Source organism: Plectropomus leopardus, chromosome 16, assembly GCF_026936395.1.
Source record: "Plectropomus leopardus strain MGB_pleo_1.0 chromosome 16, ASM2693639v1, whole genome shotgun sequence".
NCBI lineage: Eukaryota > Metazoa > Chordata > Actinopteri > Perciformes > Serranidae > Plectropomus > Plectropomus leopardus.
This window is the reverse complement of record NC_142191.1, coordinates 26,920,507-26,942,265: the sequence shown is the minus strand read 5'-3', so window position 1 is coordinate 26,942,265 and position 21,759 is coordinate 26,920,507. Positions and strand designations below refer to the sequence as shown.

The window sequence follows — 21,759 nt, the reverse complement described above, 5'->3', positions numbered from 1 at the left end:
ATCCAGGCAGTAAAGGGTCAAATCTGATTAATAATTCTGTATACATAATAGTACTCCATGTCCCTTTTTTGCTGTTACATCAGGCCTGTTTGGGCATCTTGTTCCCTCTTGTACCGTCTGCTTTAACTTCCTAAGAGTTCTCATGGAAGAAAGCCTTGAGAGTAGGGTAAGAATAGGCATTAATCTTTTATCACTGGTGCCAGGAAATTCCTCATAACCAGAGGGGGCTGCCGTTATGTAACAAACGCCTGGGTACTGAGGTCACGGTTGCACTTCCTTTAAATGCCGTTGGAGCTCATGCATCAGCTGAGACCAGAAGAGAAGATAAAAAAAAAAGTCTAAAGAAAAACATCAGGAATAGGTGAAAAATCAGAGCAAAGCACATCTGTCACCAATGGGAATGACATATACCACTTGGACCAATTGGTCGCATTAAAATCGAATAGCACCAAATCCTTTATAACATGGACTTCTGGAAAATAAGATAATAATAGAGGGATGCAAACGCAAAAGAAATCGGGGAGAATATCCCTTAAAATCTCTTCACAGCACAGTGCGGCGGCACATGAGCAACAGTGGCAGGAAAATCTGCAGCCGCACAAAGGGGGCAACGCAGCTTAGATCTAAAGGGGTCTTGTTGGCTTCTGGGTAAATCCTATTATTGATGCATCCCATTGTGTTTCCAGGCAACAGTGTATCGGCGATAGGGCTTTATTTAAATCCAGAGAGCTGATAAGTGGAAAAACGGTCTGCTGCGACCTCACATTAACGGGACAGATTGTTCCTGTGAAGAGTGACTCTGTGTGTGTGTGTGTGTGTGTGTAAGAGTGTGTTTTGTGTGGTGGGGGGTTATATGTTCAGTGGGAGGGAGAGGGAGACAGAACAGCGTGTTTGCGTCGGTTGAAAGTGAGAAACACAGAGGGGCAGAGATGGGAAAAGTAAGCAAGTGAACGAAAGTGTGTATACATTATTTATTAACTCCGATGGAGAAATGGACGAGTTTGTGTGCGAATATGTGTGTGTGCCCTCGCTGTGCATGCATGCATGAGATAGGCAGGGTTCGACTTACACCTGTGCACCGAGATCTTTATTTTTCCCGTCCCCACACCTGTCAGATCTCTCTACATTTGCACAGATCTGCACCTGCGACAGTTGTCCAAGAGCCCTCCCAGCCAGGGTGCTAAACGCAGTGTTACCTCCACTCGGCTGCCTGCCTGGACTTAATGTACTGTTCTCTCGCTTCTTTCTTCTGTGCTCTGTCTCTCACTCCCTAATTTCCTACTGCCTTTGTGGCGGTACTCATCTCTTCAACTGTGAAAAGGGAGACTGAGGAAGAGAAAGTGATGAAGATGGAGAGTTGAGAGGGAGGCATCAAAGAACAGGAAGAGAGGAAGAAACAGGCCAAGGAAGAGAAAGCAGGTGTAGTATGTCAGCTGGAAATAATAGGTGTACATATCTCGGAGCAGTCTGCGATATTCATATTTCATGCTGTGGTGTAGCACAAAGGCTACAGTATCTCTTGGTATTCCATAACCAGCATCATCATTTGATCAGGGCTGGGGGTAATGATTACATGGTTTATATCATTATCAAAAGAACTCATTAAAAGTGTTGAATCTCAGTTCTTTCAAATTGCATATTATATATAGTTTAAGAATTACTCTGATCAATTGCTGGATTCAAAGTTATGGTTAAATGGCTATAGAAATTACAATTGTGAAATTAGAAGTTACTGAAATGGTGTCCGGGATGATAATAACACAATTTATATGTCTATCAGTAATGTCAGCTGAAATTAAATAGCTTATTTAAATGCATATCTTACATTTAAATAATCAGTGATCTCCTAATGTGCTGAAAAGCAGTGTTTTTTTCTGAATGGAAAATCTGATCTGCCAAGACTTTTGATTTATTTTAATTATTTCAGGAAAAAGCTACACATCTTTTGTGAATTGTATTTGATGAGCTCTACACATAATGCATGCAGTAATGTGTATGTGCTGGGTCACATAGCAAAATTCATCCCCAGAGACTTCGCAAAATGCCGTAAGTGATTCCAATCTTATCAGACCATTAAATGGCAGTTGTCTGTGGTCATTAGCCTCATGGGTTAGAGGGGGGCTGCCACAACCACTAGTAGGCTACATCCACTCTAATACGTTGAGTCAGCATTTAGTCTGTATGGGCACAAATGTTGATTTTTGGAAACGATGAAGCAGACAGCGATGTTCACTCCCTGACTGGGTCTAATCAGTCACAATGTGTCAAGTCGAAAAATTATAGCTGCACCTACGTACGTTTTGGGTGTTCATCTTTCTTGTGTGGGTACTCCATTGCCATGGCTGTCTCTGGTGATGAGTAATACTCCCAAAAATGCTCTAATATGTTGCCGTATTGGTTTTGTAACACCTTGACCACTTCTACTCATGATACTTACAGTAACATATCCACCTCCTCATCTGTCCAAGCAAAGAAATCTCTGGTCTAACTTTTTGCCATCTCCATGGTATTTCTGTAACTAAACAACCAACCACAGAGTAGACAATCTGCTAACCGCTTATATCGGCACAGGCATGCCCAATGTTATGAGATATGCCTTTCTCGGCATGTTAATATGGATGCAAATTATTTCTGAAATGGTGTTGAAACGCTTGTGTGTATGGAGATTGTTTTCATTTCAAAATTCTGTTTATGTGAAAACACAGAAGTGCGAATGTGGCCATAGGTTTAAGTGTTAAAGGGACATTTTCAAATTCAATGTTGTGAAACAGTGGCAGCTTACTTAGGTTTTACTTTTGCAAAAAGAAACGTTGTTTGGTTAAGGAAAGCATTTCGGTCAGTTTAAAACATCTCACGTAAATGTCCGTTCTTTGTTTAACCTGATTACCACCCCTCCCCGACGCTGACTCTCTCGCTCTTTATACCATGTCGACTGACTTTGTCCTTTTTTTCTCCCTGATAATTATTACGGCAATGAGAGGTCGCTGCCTCGCAACAAACATAAATGGCCTTCTGAACCTAATAGCAGGTGTTGCAGGCTCCTTCTAATCCATATCTGTGATGGTGATAACCACTGATAACAGCCATTTGAAGGCCTGATAACAGCCGCATTTGGGGACATATAGGGACCAGTCACAATAACTCTCCAAGCTTCTTTCTATTTACTTTAGATTTTCCACTCACAGTGAAATGGTGACTCAGTTTTTGAAATCACTGTGTTTGTTTTAGTTTCCTCACAGGAGTCATTACATTGTTATAGCAGGTTAAGAACATGTATCAAAACTAACTTGACTGTCAAGTGTTCAGTGTGATGGCGCCTTGTCTGGCTTGTTTTCCGCTTTCCAAGAAGGGCGCCAGTGTTCATAAATCCTGGTCAAACTATGCTGGGATCATTAAACTGACCTCCCATAGGGTGTTGTTTCCCAGTGGATTTTCACTTTTAGTGGCATTGCCAATGCCAGACAGTGATGTATAAATGGAAGAGAGGCTTCCGTGACAATTCACACTGAAGCGCTTGCATGCCACAGCGTGTGAAATTTCTTATCCCTGACACGCCAGCCGCTCTGGGAGCCATTTGTAACAGGATAACGACACTCCCTGAGATGTTAAGGTGATAGATTTTGTCACTAGATTTTTTCTTGAGCTTGACGCATGCAGCCACACTCACAGATAGCCATGAAAACACACACACACACACACAGAAACACACACACATTGAACATTGATCCACACACACCCAAAAGACACTATTAATTCTTCTGTTTAAAACTGGAAAATATTGTTGTAATTTAACAGCCCTGTTACATATTATACATGAAATGAGCACCGATATCGTTGGTCTCCTGCCAGTGTTCTGTTGTTGTTGTTGTTGTTGTTGTTGTTGTTGTTGTTGTTATTGTTGAGTTAGTGTAATGGACTTCATTATGCTTTCTGCTACACACAGCAACTCTCTGTCTCCTCCTCTCATATTACTCTGTCAGTGCTTCTATGAATAAATACAGGAAAATAGATACTAGTTTAAGATTACCACTAAGGGTATCAGCGTCTAATTTTGCTTTTATAGCCCGACAGAGAAAAAACACTAACTAACCAGTTCATTTTTAATAATCAACACAAAATGACAGGAAACACAAGAAGCCTTTTCTTTTAGTCTGTTACTTCATTGACTTTTATCGCCCTTTGAAGCAGTACCCATTTAAAAGCGGAGAAAATCTAATGTTTTTGGATGAAGATATTTTGCCTTTTATTTTTACACCATCCCAAGTCTCAACCCCAGTGTCCCCTCAGGTAGCCCCAGTGAGTATCATACTCACTGGCAGATTTATTTTGAGCTGCAAAACCTTTCAGCATCTTATGTGACTTCTCTCCCAATAACATTCCAAGACGCACGGCGATGGATGTGCAAAACATTAGCAGGTTTATTTCTATCACAGTCACCACACTTGCCATCATTATTTCCAATCGAGGGTGACGTAGGCGTGTTATGTGAGCGATGATGAAAAGGCAAGCCCCTTATACGAGAGAGCGACCATGTATGAGAGATTTCTGGGAGCTCATAGTCAGTGTTTTCATAGAGGAATTGTGGATTCAAAACTTCCAGATGATCCGCTCAACTTTTGAAGAGTTATGCAATGCAATAACACCTCTTTTCATGCCTGCTGCATCATACCTGAGGGAGCCAGTTCCTACCAACAAGCACATAGCCATAGCATCATGTTACCTAAAATAGGCAAAAAAGTGTTTCCATTGTAGTTTTGTGAAATACTGCTTTTTCAAATTGCCTGAAATATATCCTAATGTAAAACCTTTTTGCAATAAATGGGAGTTTTGTTGTTTTTTTTCTTCAAAAATTGACGTTTCCATCAGGCGCATCTTATATTTGCAATTTCAACCATGAAGTCTGAGGGTTAATGGAAACCCACCGACTGCTAACTGCGCTAACAGAGCTAACATATCTAACAGCACTGAAAGGGCTTTGTGACTCAAAATTAAGACACTAACCCTCCAAGGCGACCTGGAGGGGGTCGCCATCATGGTTTAGGACCATTACCAGCATTAATTGCAGAGTGAGCTACCCACCAAACCGAGGGGTACGCAGTTCAGTGAACTAAAGAGTAGCAGAATAAACCTATAGAGCAACATGTGTAACTGGTCAAACATATACTCCACGATTTCCTGTTGCAATCCCCAAATAACACTTAATAATATTTTGAGCTTGAAGATGATGTCATGGCTCTGTGCAGATCTGGCTGGGCATTTAATGTTTTATAAAATGTATTTTATTATGTCTCGGATCTCAGTTTTCAAGAGGTTAGCATCATCATCCACGAGGTTGGAAAAAAAAATAAGACATCTTAAAATGAAGACTGTGATCATGTAACTCCTGGTTTGTTGCTTTGGATGAGCAGCAAAGTGAGGGGGAGAGAAGACGGCCTTGCTGTAGATTGGAAGCATTGCTGTGACACTGGCACACGCTCACACACCAAAACACACACACACGCACAGATGCTGACCTAAATGTAGATGTATGGACGGATTCCGCTCGGTTGCATCTCACTTGCATAGCCTCAAGGCTTTTGCTGTCGACGGGTGTGGAGTGTGTGTCTGGTTTGCGTGTTTGTGTGTGACTGTATGTGTCTGTGTGCATCACTGACCATTCAGCAGCACTGACTGTGAGACTCCCGATCACCTCCGCTGACAGACAGACACAGACAGACAGACAGATCGCTGGGCAGAATGACAGGAAGGTAAACGGAGCGACAGACGGACTCTGACATCATCTGGCTGGCAGCCTGTTTCTGTGTGGAAACATATGTTGCTTGATCACAGGAGACAAAAGACTGACAGAAATGATAGAGATGCTGCATTGACATGGAAAATTAGTTTCCAAGTTCCTCTTTAAGCGTTGATCAAACCTCTAGAAACTCATCTTTCAGAATTACATATTTAGAGGATTTTTTCCATGGAAAAAAAACATTTATGCTTTAAAATGGCTTAGATGTTACTTCACACCTTTGTCTCATTTAGTATGCGTGGATCTATGAAAATGCAAATTAGCCCTGCCCCTCAGCTGCTCGCCTGCAGCTCGAGTGTACCTGCTCACCACTTTGCTCATCAAATACACAAACCTCTGCTTGTTACAGGTAATAACATGAGCCTTTGGCTTGACTACATTATCAAACAACTAACAATTTGCTAATGCAAAATACAGCCTCTCCTCAAATAGCCCTGATTTTGCCGTAGTCTTATGGTACTGGTTCCTTACGTTTGTTATGTAACAAACCTGGAAGTCAGAATCCCTGTTTTTGAGACTATTATTGGTACACTGCAGTTCCAAAGCGAAAAATGCTCAATCATGACTGCTTAATTCGCTCATGATGTATCTTGTTTGCTCATAAAAAACACCATAAAGATATGTTGGCAGGGTTAAAAGCTTGATTTTCACTGGAGATAGTCTTTAATTATTTGGAAAATCCTCTTGTTATAATGTATCAGTAACGCATCACAGCTTCATGCCCTCTGTTGTTTACTTTCCACAATAAAAGACCAACATATTACTCAGAGCATTTTGCCAAGACAACAAAAATAGCTTGCACAAGACACAGGTATATTTTCAGAGCTTAAAATGTGGCGTTATGGCTTTGCTTTGCAGTGCTGATGGTGACTGAAGCTCTTTGTGCCCACAAACAGTGACACAGTTTGTCCTTCATTTCTGAATCTCTGTAAAGTCAGGAGAATCTCAACTAGATGTCAACACTGACAGGCTATTGGAACAAAGCGCCACACAAATTTCTTGCTCAAGTTGAAAAACTTCAGCTTCCGTGATGGACACAAACAAGCGAATTTCGCTTTTTTGCATCCATTGCATCTCGTCTTGGCTTTAGTGCCTTACCAATACTTGATATCTGAGCTTTGACAAAGAGTTATTCATATATTTTTATTCTCTGACAACTTATTAACATTATGTGAGGTGATTTTTGTTAGTTATATGCATTTTTGTAGTGTTTATTTAAAAGACATTAAGGTTCATATCATTTATGCTATTTGCAATCCAAAAAGTTGAAGCTTGATATCTCAGAATTGTGCAGAATGCAGATAGAACCTTATAATTCTAAAGTGGTGATTAGCAAATATAAATAATAGGTAATAATAATAATAATAATAATAATAGATAAATATGATATGATTTACTTGTGATATGCTAAGTGAGCTGATAATGTTGGTCTGGCCAATGTTTTGCTTGGGCTTTATCTGAAATAGGTAAAAGAAATAATTCATAAACTAATTTTGTACATTTTTTAAATATAATGTGCTTTGGATGAATAAAAAGAGAATCATATCAAAGTTGCTTAGGAAGGAAAGAAAAGGCTGAATGAGGGCTTTCTTTAAAGATTCAGATCTTAAATCGTGGCAGGCAGTTTCCATCCTTCAGGCTGGAACATTACCCACTTCATGTTCCAATCCCATTAAGAGAGCACAATACAAAAAAACTCAAGACTGTATTAATCCAAATTTGCGGACCTCTCTACATCTAATAAGGACCACATTATTCCTTATCTATTTTCTACCTGCATTGTAATAAATACAAATATATGTGCATGTATAGTAGCAATTAAAGACAGTTGTAGCGAATATTAACATAACAGTAGTCCACCCCGGATTTACTATTTGAAATACATTTAGTATTTAGTGTATCTAGATCAAAGTCAGTAAATTATAGTCTGAGAAAAGGCACCAGTCAGAGTTGTGTTTTTTTACTTCCAACAATTTGATTAAAGCTTAACCCTTTAAAACCTGAGCAAATTGGCATGATACCTTTTAAAAACATGAAGGCAGTGAGCAGCTAAAGAAGAACTGACCCAAAAATTAGCAAAAAATAAGTAAAAAGTACAAGAAAATCATCTGAAAATAAGAAAAAAAGAAAGATAAAAGGAAAAAGGAAGAAAAAACACTTGGGGAAAATGCATTAAAAAATATAATAAATCTGTAACCTACTTTATACATTTTGTAACTGTTTGTAAAACTCAATTTTACTCTAGCTTTTTTCTTTTTTTCCCCTAGATATGTCTCCCTAGCTCTTTAAAAATACTTTCCTAAATCTACTAATTTCATGCCATTTGTGAAACATTTCTTATCAAGTTGCCATGTTTTGTAAATTCCCATATTTTGGAAAAAAAAGTCACACCAATTTGCTCAGGATTCAAAGGTTTAAATACTTGTGATAGGAGTCTGAAAGCAGCAACAGAAAAGTGATGTCGCTCCAGAAAAATTGACTGAAAATACAAAGTGGTATCCCCTCGCATTGGGAAGTTATGTAATGATGCTGCAAGCTCCGTCTAACTATATGTCACTCTTTCTCTTTCCAGCCTCCTTTCTCGTCTCTCATTTTTCTTTCTCCCATCTCTCCCTTTTACCCACTTCCTCTCTCACCTCCCTTCCTCTCTGTCCAAGTGGGCTTGTGGCTGCCATACACTAAAAATAGCTTTTGTCATCTCAGAAGCTCTCATGCCATTCTCAATCGCTGTCACAACACGGGGGCACACACACACACACACACACACACACACACACACACACACACACACACACACACACACACACACACACACACACACACACAAAGAGCCAAGCTCTGCGCACAATTTCTCCCGAAAGGCAAGAAATTTTGTTTCTGTGCTTTAGAGACATGAAACACTTTGTGCTCACTTGAAAACACTTCTTTTCATGAGTTGCACTGTACTCAAATATAGAAACAATCCTAACCTAACTCTTTGCTCAGAAGATTTGAGTGAGACAAATGGCAATGACAAACTGTGGACAAAATGACTCACTTATTATGTTAGTGACTGGTTTACAATGTTTAGAAAGCACCGAGGGAGGGGAAACTGACACTGAATAAGCAGACTGTAATTTTCACAAAGACAAACAGTGGTTTTTCCCTACGTGAGTTTTCTCGTCTTTCAGAACAGAAAATTGGTGTTAATTGCCGAGAGTGTCTGTGTCAGTGTTTGCAGATGAGATGCATCTGAAATGAGCTGTAACAGAGAAAGCAGACACATAAATACACTCAAAAAGGAAGACAAATGGACAAATTTATAACTCTGAATTGCTTTTGACCTATCAGCTGCTCCTTGGATGCGTTGCAATGTCTCACTTAGGAAGTTTTAAATGAATTATTTAGCAATTTTTAGCACTGCTGCTCTTTGAGAAGAGGAAAAAGAAAGTAGTGAGAGCTTTTAGATGAAGAAAGTAAGATAATAGGGCCTGTTCTGGGAGGAAATCATATTCTGACTGAGCTGCGTGTAACCATTAGCACATCCTCTGTAGGAATAAATCAGTTACCATGGTCGAATGGTGAAGGTAACAGGCCACAAAGCAATTAGTCTCAGCGCGCAGGTTTAAATCCCACAGTGCAGTGGGGTGATAGTGAGAATGACCTTCAACTGGTTAACAAGGGGTTGAGGCACAAATGAGAGAGAGGCTGAATCCCCATCAGACCGACCTCTGACCTTCATGTGAAGGGAGACAAGTAGGGAGAGAATAGCCCTCGAGGAATCTGATTACATTTCTATTATGCGTGAAATATAACGACAAAAAATGTGTTATTAAAATGATGCCAAGATTAGGCTTTCAAAGGGTCGTAAACTTTTGGGATAATTTCCAGGGGAAGTTAAGGTGGGGAATTTTGGAATAATGCCCATTTAATTGAACTGTAACCAGGCACTACATTAAGCAGCCAACATGTCCTCACACAACGGTTCACAGATCTAATTTGGCGCCCCATGTATGTAGGGCTGCAACAGTATGAGATTTTCATGGTATTATAACCGTCTCCAAAAACATTGCGGTTTCACGGAATCATAGTATTACAAAATTATTATTATCAGTCAAAATTACTCTTTAAGGCATGAAAACAAGGGGTTATTTTTAGTTGATCAAACATTTTAATACTATTTTTTTAAATGGGAGTATATGTAATGCCCCTTTGAAAACATCTAAAATCAAATAAGATTGGTTGCATTTTTTTCAATAACTTAATAAGCAAATGTACATCTTTGATAACCAACAATTTTCAAATCATGGTATACCTTGAAACCGGTACATCGCTGCAAACTCTCTGTGTATGGTTTGTTCACGTTACGTATTTAACGTAAAGTTACATGAGTTAGGATTAGGCAAGTAAAGTTAAGTGGGTTAGGTTTAGGAAAAAAAGCATGGTTGGATGTTGTCAGACTTCGTGCAAAATGTAAAGTAAGGCCCTGAACATAAAGTTATGTACTTTATGTAAAGTTACACAGATTAGATTTAAGGCACGTAAAACTGCAAATGTTAGGTTTAGGAAAGGAGACATGGTGACGATATACCTTAAAATCACTCAAAAGTTCACCTGTTTTCACACTGGACACAAACACCTGTCTTCTTGGGGAAAGTCCTGTGTTTGTTTGGCCCATCCTGGACTCCAGCCTACTTTGTTAAGCAGCTTTTCGGTCTTTATACCACTTCCATCTTTACTTCTGTCAGTGCATTGGTCACATGATTGCAGTCTTCCCATGGGGGTTATATACGAATACGAATTATGGTGCATTACTTTTCGTAGGTACATGTCGAGTCCCATTAGATAGGAATCCAGTAAAACTACAACCCTCTGCATGCACAGTGTATTCACGCATCACATGTACAGCCCACACTACTGCCAACATTACTGCACTGTCTGAGCCAAAGGACCTAATGCTTGCAGTTATGTTTTCATTATATGACCGAGGTGAATTTTTCTTTATTTCAGTGTAGGGCTGCAGCTAACGATTATTTTAATAGTCGAGTATTCTATCGATTATTCTGACGATTAATCGAGTAATCGGATACTATTTTTTTTTTATTTCATTAAATTACTTGAGCTTAATTTAATAGTAATACAAGACAGAGAAAATAATAGAAGTCAGTTAAATTAACAACCAATTCAATTCCTCTTAAGATAAACATTTTTATTGGCAGACTTAACATAACTGAACTGGTAGCTGCTTCTTTAAAGAAAGAACAGAGTGCATTTACGTGTCATTGGCACATTCTGGATTTTAAAGATGACAAAAAAAGTTGACAAAAAAACTTAAACATATTGCCACATTACACTCTTCTTGTTTTTTGTTTTTCTAAAGTGCAAAAATAAATAATAGTAACAGTAATTTCACATTACTTTTTAAGAAGGTATAAATAAAAATTAAAAGGTAAAACTGAGGCATAATAATAAACATTAAATGTCTTTCTCCACACTGATGTGTGTCTGTGTGTGTGTTCAGCTCTTTAAAGGAGCCTGTGGTTGCAATGAAGGAAAGTAAGCATATCAACATGCTCAGAACTGAGGCTCGCCCTACGTTTTGATGCAATATTCCCTGCTGCAGAAAACAGGCGCTCTGATGGCGTAGATGTTGCTGGGATACACAGGAAGGACTGTGCTAGCTTTGACAGTGTTGGATAGCGTGGTGCATTCACTTTCCACCATGACAGCGGATTCTCCTTCTTGGATAGAGGATGTTCTCCAAAGTACATCAAAACCTCCTTCTGGACAGTTTGACTCAACTGCTGCTCCTCATCCTCTTCATCACTGGTGCTTGAGTCTGATGACCCCAGTATCTTTTGAGCAATGATTTAACATCCCCCTGATGTGTTACTGGCATGTCTTGTGCTGTGCTGGGAGACCCAATATCACTTGCATTCTTCTGCCTCGCTTCCTTTTTGGCAACAAGTGCCATGGTTTGTACTGTGCTTTGGACCTTGAAAACTTCATCAGGAGACAGGAACTTAAGTTTCCTAAACCTGGGATCTAAAGCAGCAGCAAGTAGGACATGGTTTGATTCAGGTTGAAATACAGATAGTCCTTGCCATCTTGCTGTGATCTGTTCTGTCACATCAGTTTGGTATGACTTGACTGGTGCAGTCTCAAAGGCTGGAGTCTGTATGGACTTCTTAAGACTTTGCACAAGCTGTGGAAGTGCAGAGAGGGTAACATATTCTTGCCCACTCAGAAACACAGTTGCTCCTTCAAATGGCTCAAGGGCCTGGTTCAGCTCCTGAATCACATCCCACTGTTCAGGCTTGAGATCAAGGTAGTGTTTTCCTCTTGGTGTCACTGCTGGGTCAGATAATGCAGCAGTTACTGGCCATCTCTGTTCCAGCAGCCTGAACGGCATGTGGAAAGTACTGTTCCAGCGAGTACTTACATCTTGCACCAGCATGTGTAATGGTGTGCCCATTTGCTGCTGCTTATCCTTTAGTTTGCTGCATGCTAGCTCGCTCTTCTTAAAGTGTTCAACAAGGCATCTTGCAGCAGCTACACACTTAGAGATAGCCTGGTTTTTCTTCAGAGCGCCCTGCACCACCAAGTTCAGCGTGTGTCCTGCACATCGCACTGATGCCCATCCATGTTTTTCTGCCAAAATCTTAGCTGCTGCTACAACATTAGCACCGTTGTCATGGACAACAGCTTTGATTTTCTCTGGTGGAATGTCAAATTTTGCAATCACATCCTCAATCCACTCTGCAATATTTGCCGCTGTGTGTCTCTCTTCAAGGGGCATTGTTGTCAGGCTGTGGGACTCCATTCCCCAGTCCTCCCCAAGAAAGTGGCACGTCACACCCAGATATGCTTCTGTAGCAACGCTTGTCCAGATGTCGGCTGTGAGAGCGATGCTGTCAGTCTCTTTTAGCATGTTTTTTAACTTGCCTTTAATGTCCTCGTACTTTTTCTCCATCATTTTCATGAAATAGGTTCTTGAAGGAAGCGCATAGTTTGGATTGAAAGCGGAGATCATCTTCTGGAATCCTTCATCCTCCACCATGGACAGTGGGCGCATGTCTGTGACAATCATGTTCAGAATGCTGTCTGTGAACTCTGCAGCTTGCGCAGTTGAACATGATGGAGCCCTCTGTACGAAGCTGTCCAAAGTACCACTCTGCGATTTACTGGAAAAAAAAGTAGTAGAGTATAATTAATTTTGTTATTTATTCATTGATTACTAGGCCTAAATTAATGGTTAATGTACATATTATGGTGTGATCTACAACTGATGACCCTACTCTCTGCAATACAAATAACATTAATAAACCCAATATATTGTCGTTAATATAATATACCTAAACAAATAAATAACAGACAATGACCAGGTCTGACAACCTCTGGTGTGGTGTGTGTGTGAGACAGAAAGAGAGAGAGTGTATGCTATGTGGCACAATCATAATAATAACGTGAATGAAGCGTAAAGTAACTAGCATTTTATTTTCTGTGTAATCTTCTAACAACACTTCACTAATACACTTTTTCACATAATGCCTCCCTATGTGGCCACTACAATTATTTAAGTTAATCAGCCATTATTTAGCTACGTGTATGTTCTTTACGTGCCGTAATCTATACTAGCAATCACTGATCTAAATTAAATACTTTTGTGAACGTGACATTAACATTAGACCTACCTGTTGGATCCGCTCGGCAAACTTGATGCGTACGGCAGGTGCTTTCGGTTCAGGTGCTGTAGCATTGAAGAAGTGCTATTATGGAAAGCTAATTCTGTTTTGCAGTGCACGCATTGTACTGTGTTTTTCGCCCGATTTAGTTTATAATGGTCCCACACTTTCGACAGTTTACGTCGTTTTCTTTGCTCTCCCTGTCGCTCGTCTCCGTCGGTCTCCGTCTCCATTTTGCATTCCACAATTTGCGCAGATGTCGGCATCAAAAGCGGAAGTGGCTTAAACGAAGCATCGAGTCAGAAAATTTTGCCTCGACGCATTTTAGTAATCGAATTACTCGAATAACTCGAGGAATCGTTTCAGCCCTATTTCAGTGATTCAGAAAGCAGCCTAAAGCACAATACACAGTTTATGACTTGTTATTCATCTATTTCCATTATTTCTTTATTGTAAAAAAATATTTTTAATGAGTTGTGCATTTTAAACTGAAGCTTGCCATTGTCACTGTGGTCCAAATTCTCTAACCCCATTACACCTCTTTCCCACTTGACAAAAAACAACTAACACCTGGCTTTTGTCTGTAATGGGAAAGGTTACAATCGGCAATAATTCCTCGGACAAATGACTCTGCAGGTATATCTTGGCTCCAGCTCCAGTTTTCGTCTGTCTCCATCCAAGCAATACTTGAACATATTCCAAATTAGTAAGCACGGAGTTTGAAAGAGGAAAAACTGCATTCAAATATGCATTCAAGGTCAAGCCAGGCTGTCTTGCATTATTCAAAGACTGTAAATAGAAAGGGCCTTGTTAATCAATGGAGTGGCCCTCCTCTGCCCAGCTTGTAGTGCTGTGGAGTAGGACATTATTAGGTTAGGAGCCTGGCTTTCCCTTTCTTTCCCTCCTGCTTTCCTTATCTTGTGCCTTCTTTTTCAATCTCTTGGTTTCTTTGCCATTTATAGTCATTCTCATTTGTTGCTGTCTTTCCCACTATCTTGTATTGTGTTATATATTTTTATCAGAAGTATGGCCCACCATATTGACAGTTAAAGAAATAGTTTACCATTTATGGGAATAAGCTTATTTGCCTTCCTGCCAAGAGTTAAATGAGTTTATTAATATCAATCTAATGTTTGACTGCTAAATATGAATCAGGGGAGAGTTCACTTACCTCTGCATAAAAAATTAAAATAGGAACACTGGCCTGGCTCTTAACAACAAACAACAAAATCAAATTGATCTGTAAACAAACAGATGTAAAAGTTTAGTTGTATAGTTTAGGTCGACTTGTGGGGAGTTTGAGCTGGAAATGTTTCTTGGCCAACAGGTGACTTTCTAGAGACTCAAATTGAACAAATAGGATATAACTCCTTAATTGAAGAAAAAAAAACATAGAGGTGCTGTCAAGCAGATTCAATAAACTTTGGACAGAGCCAGGCCAGATGTTTTAGCCCTACTTCAGGTTATTATGTTAGGCTAAGCTAAGCATCTGCTGCTGCTTAATATTTAGCGTAGAGACATTAGACTGGCATCAGTTTTTTTCTGCAACTCGCAAGAATGAAAATAAACACTTTTTTCTAGATTGTGGAGCTAATTCTTTAAAGGAAACATGGAAGAAGCACAAGATTTTTTTTTTTTTTTTTAAATAACTGTTCATCAGTAGCACTAATCAGCCTTCACACTTTTAACTAGTTTTATTGAGATCCCTCCCATGTTCACTGAAGGAATTCTACACTGTGAAACCTCTAACTGTTTTATCTGGGTGTTCATCAGGGTTAAGCATTGGGTCCACTCATGACGACTTTTATGCCCCAGGATTGTAGAAGTCTCTTTGCCTCTGCCACTCTGATTCCCACCTCATATTGGAATAAGTACCAGAGAGACAACTGTCAACAGCATAAAAAAAGCTTCAGGAAAGGAATTAACTCAGTTAAACCCTTTACTCCTTATTCTCACACTGCCATCTTTAAATGAAAAAATAATACAGCATTACCATGATCCAGAAATTTCTAACCTCGATATAATAACTTGAAAAATATCAATATACAATACCATTTTGGATACCAAAGAGAAAATTGACATTGAGGGCTATTTTTTATTTTAATGAAAAGATAAGTATAACAAGGCTACAACATGACAACACTTCTTTTTTTGGCTAATAGCAAAGAAACCACAGAATGACTTTTGTAAACAATTACTATAAGAGAGAGCGAGAAACCACAACTTGCACTGCTGTAACAATACTGTAATGCTGAAACCGTTTCAAATATTCAGAATCAATATTTATTGGCATATTGATATTTTTGACAATGGTAGCACAATATTGCAGTCACAGCAATAGACCATTTTCCAAAATAACTGTCTCCCTATTAAAGTCTAGAGAGTCAGAGCTGAGAGACAGATTTTGTTCTGACATTTAGTTCTTAGCACTCTTGCCATTTGTTTTCACTGACCCAGCTGTTCAATCAGTATAATTTAACATGACTTAACCACCTGACGGATTGAAACAATTGTCCAAACTGAAGGACAGGAATACAGGACAGCTACGGAAGCAAAACCATTAAAGCAATGAGAGCTGAAGGCTTCTTCGGCCACAAAATGATACTAATGACATTACAGCTCTTGTCACAGCTTAGATGGTGTCATAACTGCTTCTATATGATTTGAACAGTCAGATAAACACATTAGTAAAGTTGTGTAAATCCATTTGTGGTTATGTAGAGAGTGTCTGTTAATCAGCAGCATCTGAATGCCATCCCCCATGGGTACAGTGTGTCAGATAATAAGGCTGCCAGATTCCCAAATGAAGTTATACAGGGAGATTGTTTCTCCAAATACAGTTGATCAGAAGCATCTGATTATGGAGGCTATTCTGGACATAGCCACAATGAAAATAAACAGAAGCAGTTGTTAAGTTTAGGTACTGCATCAGCATTGAAATCATTGGTGTGGTGTGTTTTGTTTTTTTTTTTATTTTAATTCTTGAGAAATTAGATAAAAAATACTAGCTTTGTAAATAAAATAAAAAATAAAATGAAATTATTATTTTATCTTAACATTCGGCAGTACTTCCACAGCTCACTAAATGGTACTGTTTGGTCCACCACTGGTTGAGAATAGCTGATCTAAAGTACAAGAGACAGGGGGGGTTATGGGAAAAGAGAAACAAAGTGGGCATTTTGTGCCAAACAGACCCCCCTCAGGCAAACTGTCATGAGTGTGAGCGAGGTGCAGATACCTGTGAGAAGTGGATAGAGACAAAGGGAAAGAGTGAAGCTGGTACTGTTGATCTTAAAGCAACACATTAATACCATGCACAACAAAATCAGAGCACTGCTAATTAATTACAGCAGTCAGCTGGCAGAACTACAAAGTGTTGGCAATGCAGGTGCTGTTAAAATGGGTCACAAGCCTGTCTGTGACTTGAGAGCCCCTTTGTCATGAGAATACAGATGCATCTATATTTGCATGCACTTTGGATTCAGATCCTATCCATTTGGATATAAACTATTTAGACATGTTGTGGGTGTTTAATCTCTCATGAAGTCAGATGGAAGTAATTTTGAGGCAGCAGGGAGCACAGGCACATGAGTGTTTGCATGCAGATTCAGAATTTCAGATATGACTGAGCAGCCATGAATGATGGATTTATGCTTGAGATGGAAGAGCCAAGGAGGTGTGATGAGTCTTGTAGGATGGAGGCACAATGTAAATATGGTGCATACTCTAGCCAAGGGATGCAAAATATGATTTTTTTTCCCCGCTGATAATGATGATCAATAATTATCTGCTTGTCGTGGCTGATACCATTATAACCGATAATTTCACATTTTTGTATTTTATTTGTATTTTATTTTTTGAACCTATAGTTTATGCATACATGCAGGCTAAGATGTAGTGAAAAAATATGGATGATTTAATCCTTTAACACTTGGATCAACATCAGTTTTCTTGTGCTGCATTTCAGATGCTTTTCACAAGCATTTAAACCTCTGAAACATGAGAAAAAGTGTAACATCTCTTTCAAAAACACAAAAAAACATAATGAGCAACCTTGCAAGACATGTCCCACAATTGCCAAAAAAAGACAAGATCAAAAAAATGATCTGAAAGTTAGGGATGGATTATTAGATATTAAAACACAAAAGAAAAATGTCCAGAAAACTACTTTTTAAAAATATATATTTTTCACTAATTTCTTGCTAATTTTTGGGACATTGCATGCTAAGATAACCATCACCCTCTCATGTTTTTAAAAGAAATCAAGCCAATTTGCGCAGGTTTCAAAGGGTTAATATTCCATATCCCTGACCTACCCAGATCTCTCTACTAACTGACTATTGCTAACACAGCAAAGGATATAAAAAAAAATGTCCAAACATACTTTGGTTTTAATGGAGCATTTTGGCCAAGATTTAAAATTAAATGCTTCGACATAATCTGTCAAAACAAACATGTCAGCGGGTTATACACAAGTAATTTATCGCTAAAGAAAATGGTGGTGTTTCGCCGTGTGGTGTTTTGTCGCTACGTCTCACTCTCCCCCTCCGGCGCTGTCTTTTGGCCCCGGCTGAGGCGGGAGAAGCTCGCAGGCCAATTATAAGCTTTTTAAAAGGTGGCTTCAAACTGCACAAGCTGCTGTGGATTTATCATGCCAAGCACTTTAGAGACGAGCCATTGTGGACACACCACTGGCAAGTGAAGATAAAGCGAGCGAGTCTTCCCTTTTTCTCTGTTAGTGTGCCTCGCTTTGAGTTGCGTCACAAAGAGCAGAGGGTAGCCCTCAGGTCTACCTGCCAAACTGGGTAGCCAGCAGTGAGTCACACTCTGCTTCGTGTCCTGCTTGGCTGCTTCTCTGTTTCTGATTTAGATCGGGCAGAAAAATGGCACTGGTGGAATGCACCAGTCAGACGTGACATTTTCTTCTGCTGATAAATACAACATTTTTTAGCCTGGTTTAGCACCAGAACAAATAGTTGCAGTTGTTGTAGTTGTAATGAATTTACATATGTTGTATTTTAATGCAGTCTTCCTCTCCACTAAAGTCCTTCTTAATGCCAATAACTATTTTCCTCAGCATCCCCCGAGGCATGAAATACTTTTCCACACTCAATAGTGCCATCTGCTGTTGTGCTGTTATTGACACTCCTCGTGCAGAGTTAGTACTGCCAGATGGGTGTTTTGTAACCACAGATAAACCAAGGTCAGGGACAGGTCTGCTCCAAATTCCTCTTAAATCACCCGCTGAATGATTTTGTGCTCTCCAGGAATCAGCTGCACACAATCATTCATGATTGACAGCGGCGGGGATATCTAGTCAACCATACAAAGCAGGCTGAATATCCTCTTGGTCAATCTGCAGCATGCGATGTCAGACAAGAGGGCTCCCACCCTTCAGTGTCTGCTCCCCACACACACATAACCAGTGCTGGTTACATTTATCATCTGTGGTTTATGTTTTGATCAAGTGGCCGCTCTTCTTGAAAGCCTATTGTCTCCATGAATCGAAGGCTCATCCCTCAAGACCAAAGCAATCTCACAGACCTTGACTGTAAACAAAGGTCACATGTGTATTAATGCAGTCTGATTACACAGCAGTAGCCACAGACAGATGCCTGCCACATTCGCCTCATTTTAGCATCTCGCAAGCAGCCGAGTGGGAAAAAGACATCCACGCCAGCCTTCAAACAGGACACCGACCATATCTTCCACTTGTTAAAACTTGCTGCAGAGGTTGTCTACAAAGTGTTGGCAGAATGGCCTCAGATGCACTCAGCATCACTGGCAGTAAAATCCAATATTAACACTAACACAATCGATACAGCTAACTTAATTGGATATACACTGTTTGTATCTAGTTTCACTTGGTATCGAACCTTCTACAAAAGTAGCTATTTTAGGCTATTTATCTGGTGTGACTCCAAGGTTAACACTGGGGCAATGGGTGTTTTTTGCGGTTCTTTCGTTCTGCTGACCTTGCATGAATGCAGCATCAGTCTGTATGAGCCTTGAGTTCAGGTAATTTTAAAAATGGAGAAAAAAAAACACTGCTTACCCAGGAAACAAACTCAGCTGAGGTGCTGGAGCTATGGAGCATCAAATTAAGCAGGAAAAAAAGCACCCGCACCCTCAATCTGTGCAAAAACCTGTTCAATGCAAGCTTTTGTTTAGGAGACCTTTTCCAAGGCAGACACAGGGAGCAAGAGGTTGTGGTATTGCAAAGCTTAAATGCACATGACTTGATTAGCCTAAATCCAGAGCTCCTGTGGCACTCACTTAAACTCGTGTCTTGTGTAGCTAAAGATCGAGGGAAATGTAGTTCTCAGTGTAAGTGCACCACAAATTAAAGACACAGTGACTGTAGGGATAGTAAAGAAATACTAACATCTACAGTAGAATATACACAATTTACCATATATACAATGAGAATATGTAAATATAGAGATAAATACCATGTAAAACATCAGGCTAGAACCATCATACAACACAGAACATACAATCTATTTCATAAAAATCTTACTCAGAGAATTCAAAGAGCAACTGAAAAGTATTTTAGCCTGAACTAAGGCTGGACAATAAGGAGAATATCACAATATTTTTAACCAAATACCTGTGCTTTAACCCCTGGTGCAATGAGATTTTTGAAAAATAATTATTTGCAATGTGGATATAATGACTAAAGGCAAATAATAGAACAGCTGGAACAGTCTGGTAAATTCAGAAAAGTACATCAGTTTACTGTAATGCAACCTTTAAAACCAGTAAAATACAACACTTAAACACTTTAAAACCAGGAAAATACAACACTTACATTGTTATCTAATATCCAAAATCTAAGACGCTTTCTAATCTTATATCACGTTATCAATATCATATCATTGCAATGCCCGCCCTAGCCTGGAGGAAGCACCCACCTTACTCTGCTTTACTATGCCTCAGACTGGCTTACCCTGACATTCTTATCCTAACCCTAACCAAATTCACTCCTCTTTGCTCAGCCTAACCAGTCCAACCAACAAAGACATAGAGTACCAGCCAATCAGAGGGAGAGAAGGCAGGTCATTCCTTCTCTATCATAGGAAACCCAAATTATTAATTACTTTTACTGAATTTTCTCAGGAAGAAAAAGGAAAATAACTTCAGTTTTACTGTTATTTGATAGAGTGATAGTGATTGTACATGTAAGTTACTTATTATTCTTGGTTGATTTGGGGACACCAGTGGTTTCCATGGTAACGACAGGTGCAGTCTGATACTACCATAAATGCTACTTGAGCAGCTGTCATAAGCAATTGGCATATGTGTTTACAGTGCAGCCAAACAAACTCACATTTTTTTAATGAAGAACATCAGTCACTGTCTTTTTCTATTATGCTGCAAACAACTGCAATCTAATTTCATGCTGCACAAAATGGCATATTTTATCACACAACAGCAGGACACTTAAACTAGTTACCTTGCTAAAGATTTGGATCACTTGCAGCCTTTTATCTAACAGCTCACAGCGACTCCTGACTGTTCCATCACCTATTTGAAAAAATTAAAAATGACCCACCGACAAAACAATTACTGTAAATGACGGATTTTTGGTAAACAATCACACTCAGCATGATCACATTTCCTGTGTCTGTCCTGTGTCACAATAAGAGCCACTGTGTCTCTGGCCAGTCTGATGTTTTAAATGTGATGCAGCAGCAGTGTGAAATGGTAATGCAAGCAGATTTGATGCGGCTGTAGCAGAGTGAACAGTGAATGACTGATCTCAGTGACAAACATGACTAACTGTAAGGCTGGATACATGCATCATTTGCTGTGAATCCCTCGTGTGCGTGAAGGCAGTCTGAATCCAGTGTGGGAAATGAAGGAGTCAGACACTGAATGGCCGCTGCAGAGAAAATGTTCCCCCTGCATAGTATGCAAAATGTGGTTTGACTTATGGAATTTTAAGGATTTTAACTTGGAAAAAAAGTGAAGGGCTAATTTTAGTTTCATGATTGTTAAAAATACTCTCAGGAATAAAATGCTGCTAAATTGCTTACGTTTGGTGACAAAGATATCACAGCAGATGCCTATCTGAGAATAACAAGAGGATGATTAAAAATGCATTTTACAGTGCAGAGGAGAGAGTGCGTATGTGTGTGTGTGCATGTGTGTGTGCGTGTGTGTGTATGTGTGTGTGCACGTGTGTGTGTGTGTGTGTGTGTGTGTGTGTGTTTTCTATCAGAGCAGACCCTGCAGGCTTGGAAGCAGTAGCAGCTACAGCAGTGCGCTGGCTAAGTTTCTGTTGTTGCCTGCCATGTC

General features: G+C 39.5%; 2 protein-coding genes across 2 annotated transcripts in view; one reads left to right on the top strand and one right to left on the bottom strand.

The window, feature by feature from the left end:
• The window catches only part of vsnl1a (visinin-like 1a), a 49,898-nt gene that overhangs the window by 12,395 nt on the left and 15,744 nt on the right, over positions 1–21,759 (top strand). The gene's annotated exons all lie outside the window — the stretch shown is intronic.
• LOC148186918 (E3 SUMO-protein ligase ZBED1-like) lies at positions 11,571–13,785 on the bottom strand. Its single transcript, XM_088089741.1, has one exon. It carries the CDS (start codon positions 12,861–12,863, stop codon positions 11,571–11,573), a length of 1,293 nt encoding a protein of 430 aa, XP_087945867.1. The 5' UTR covers positions 12,864–13,785.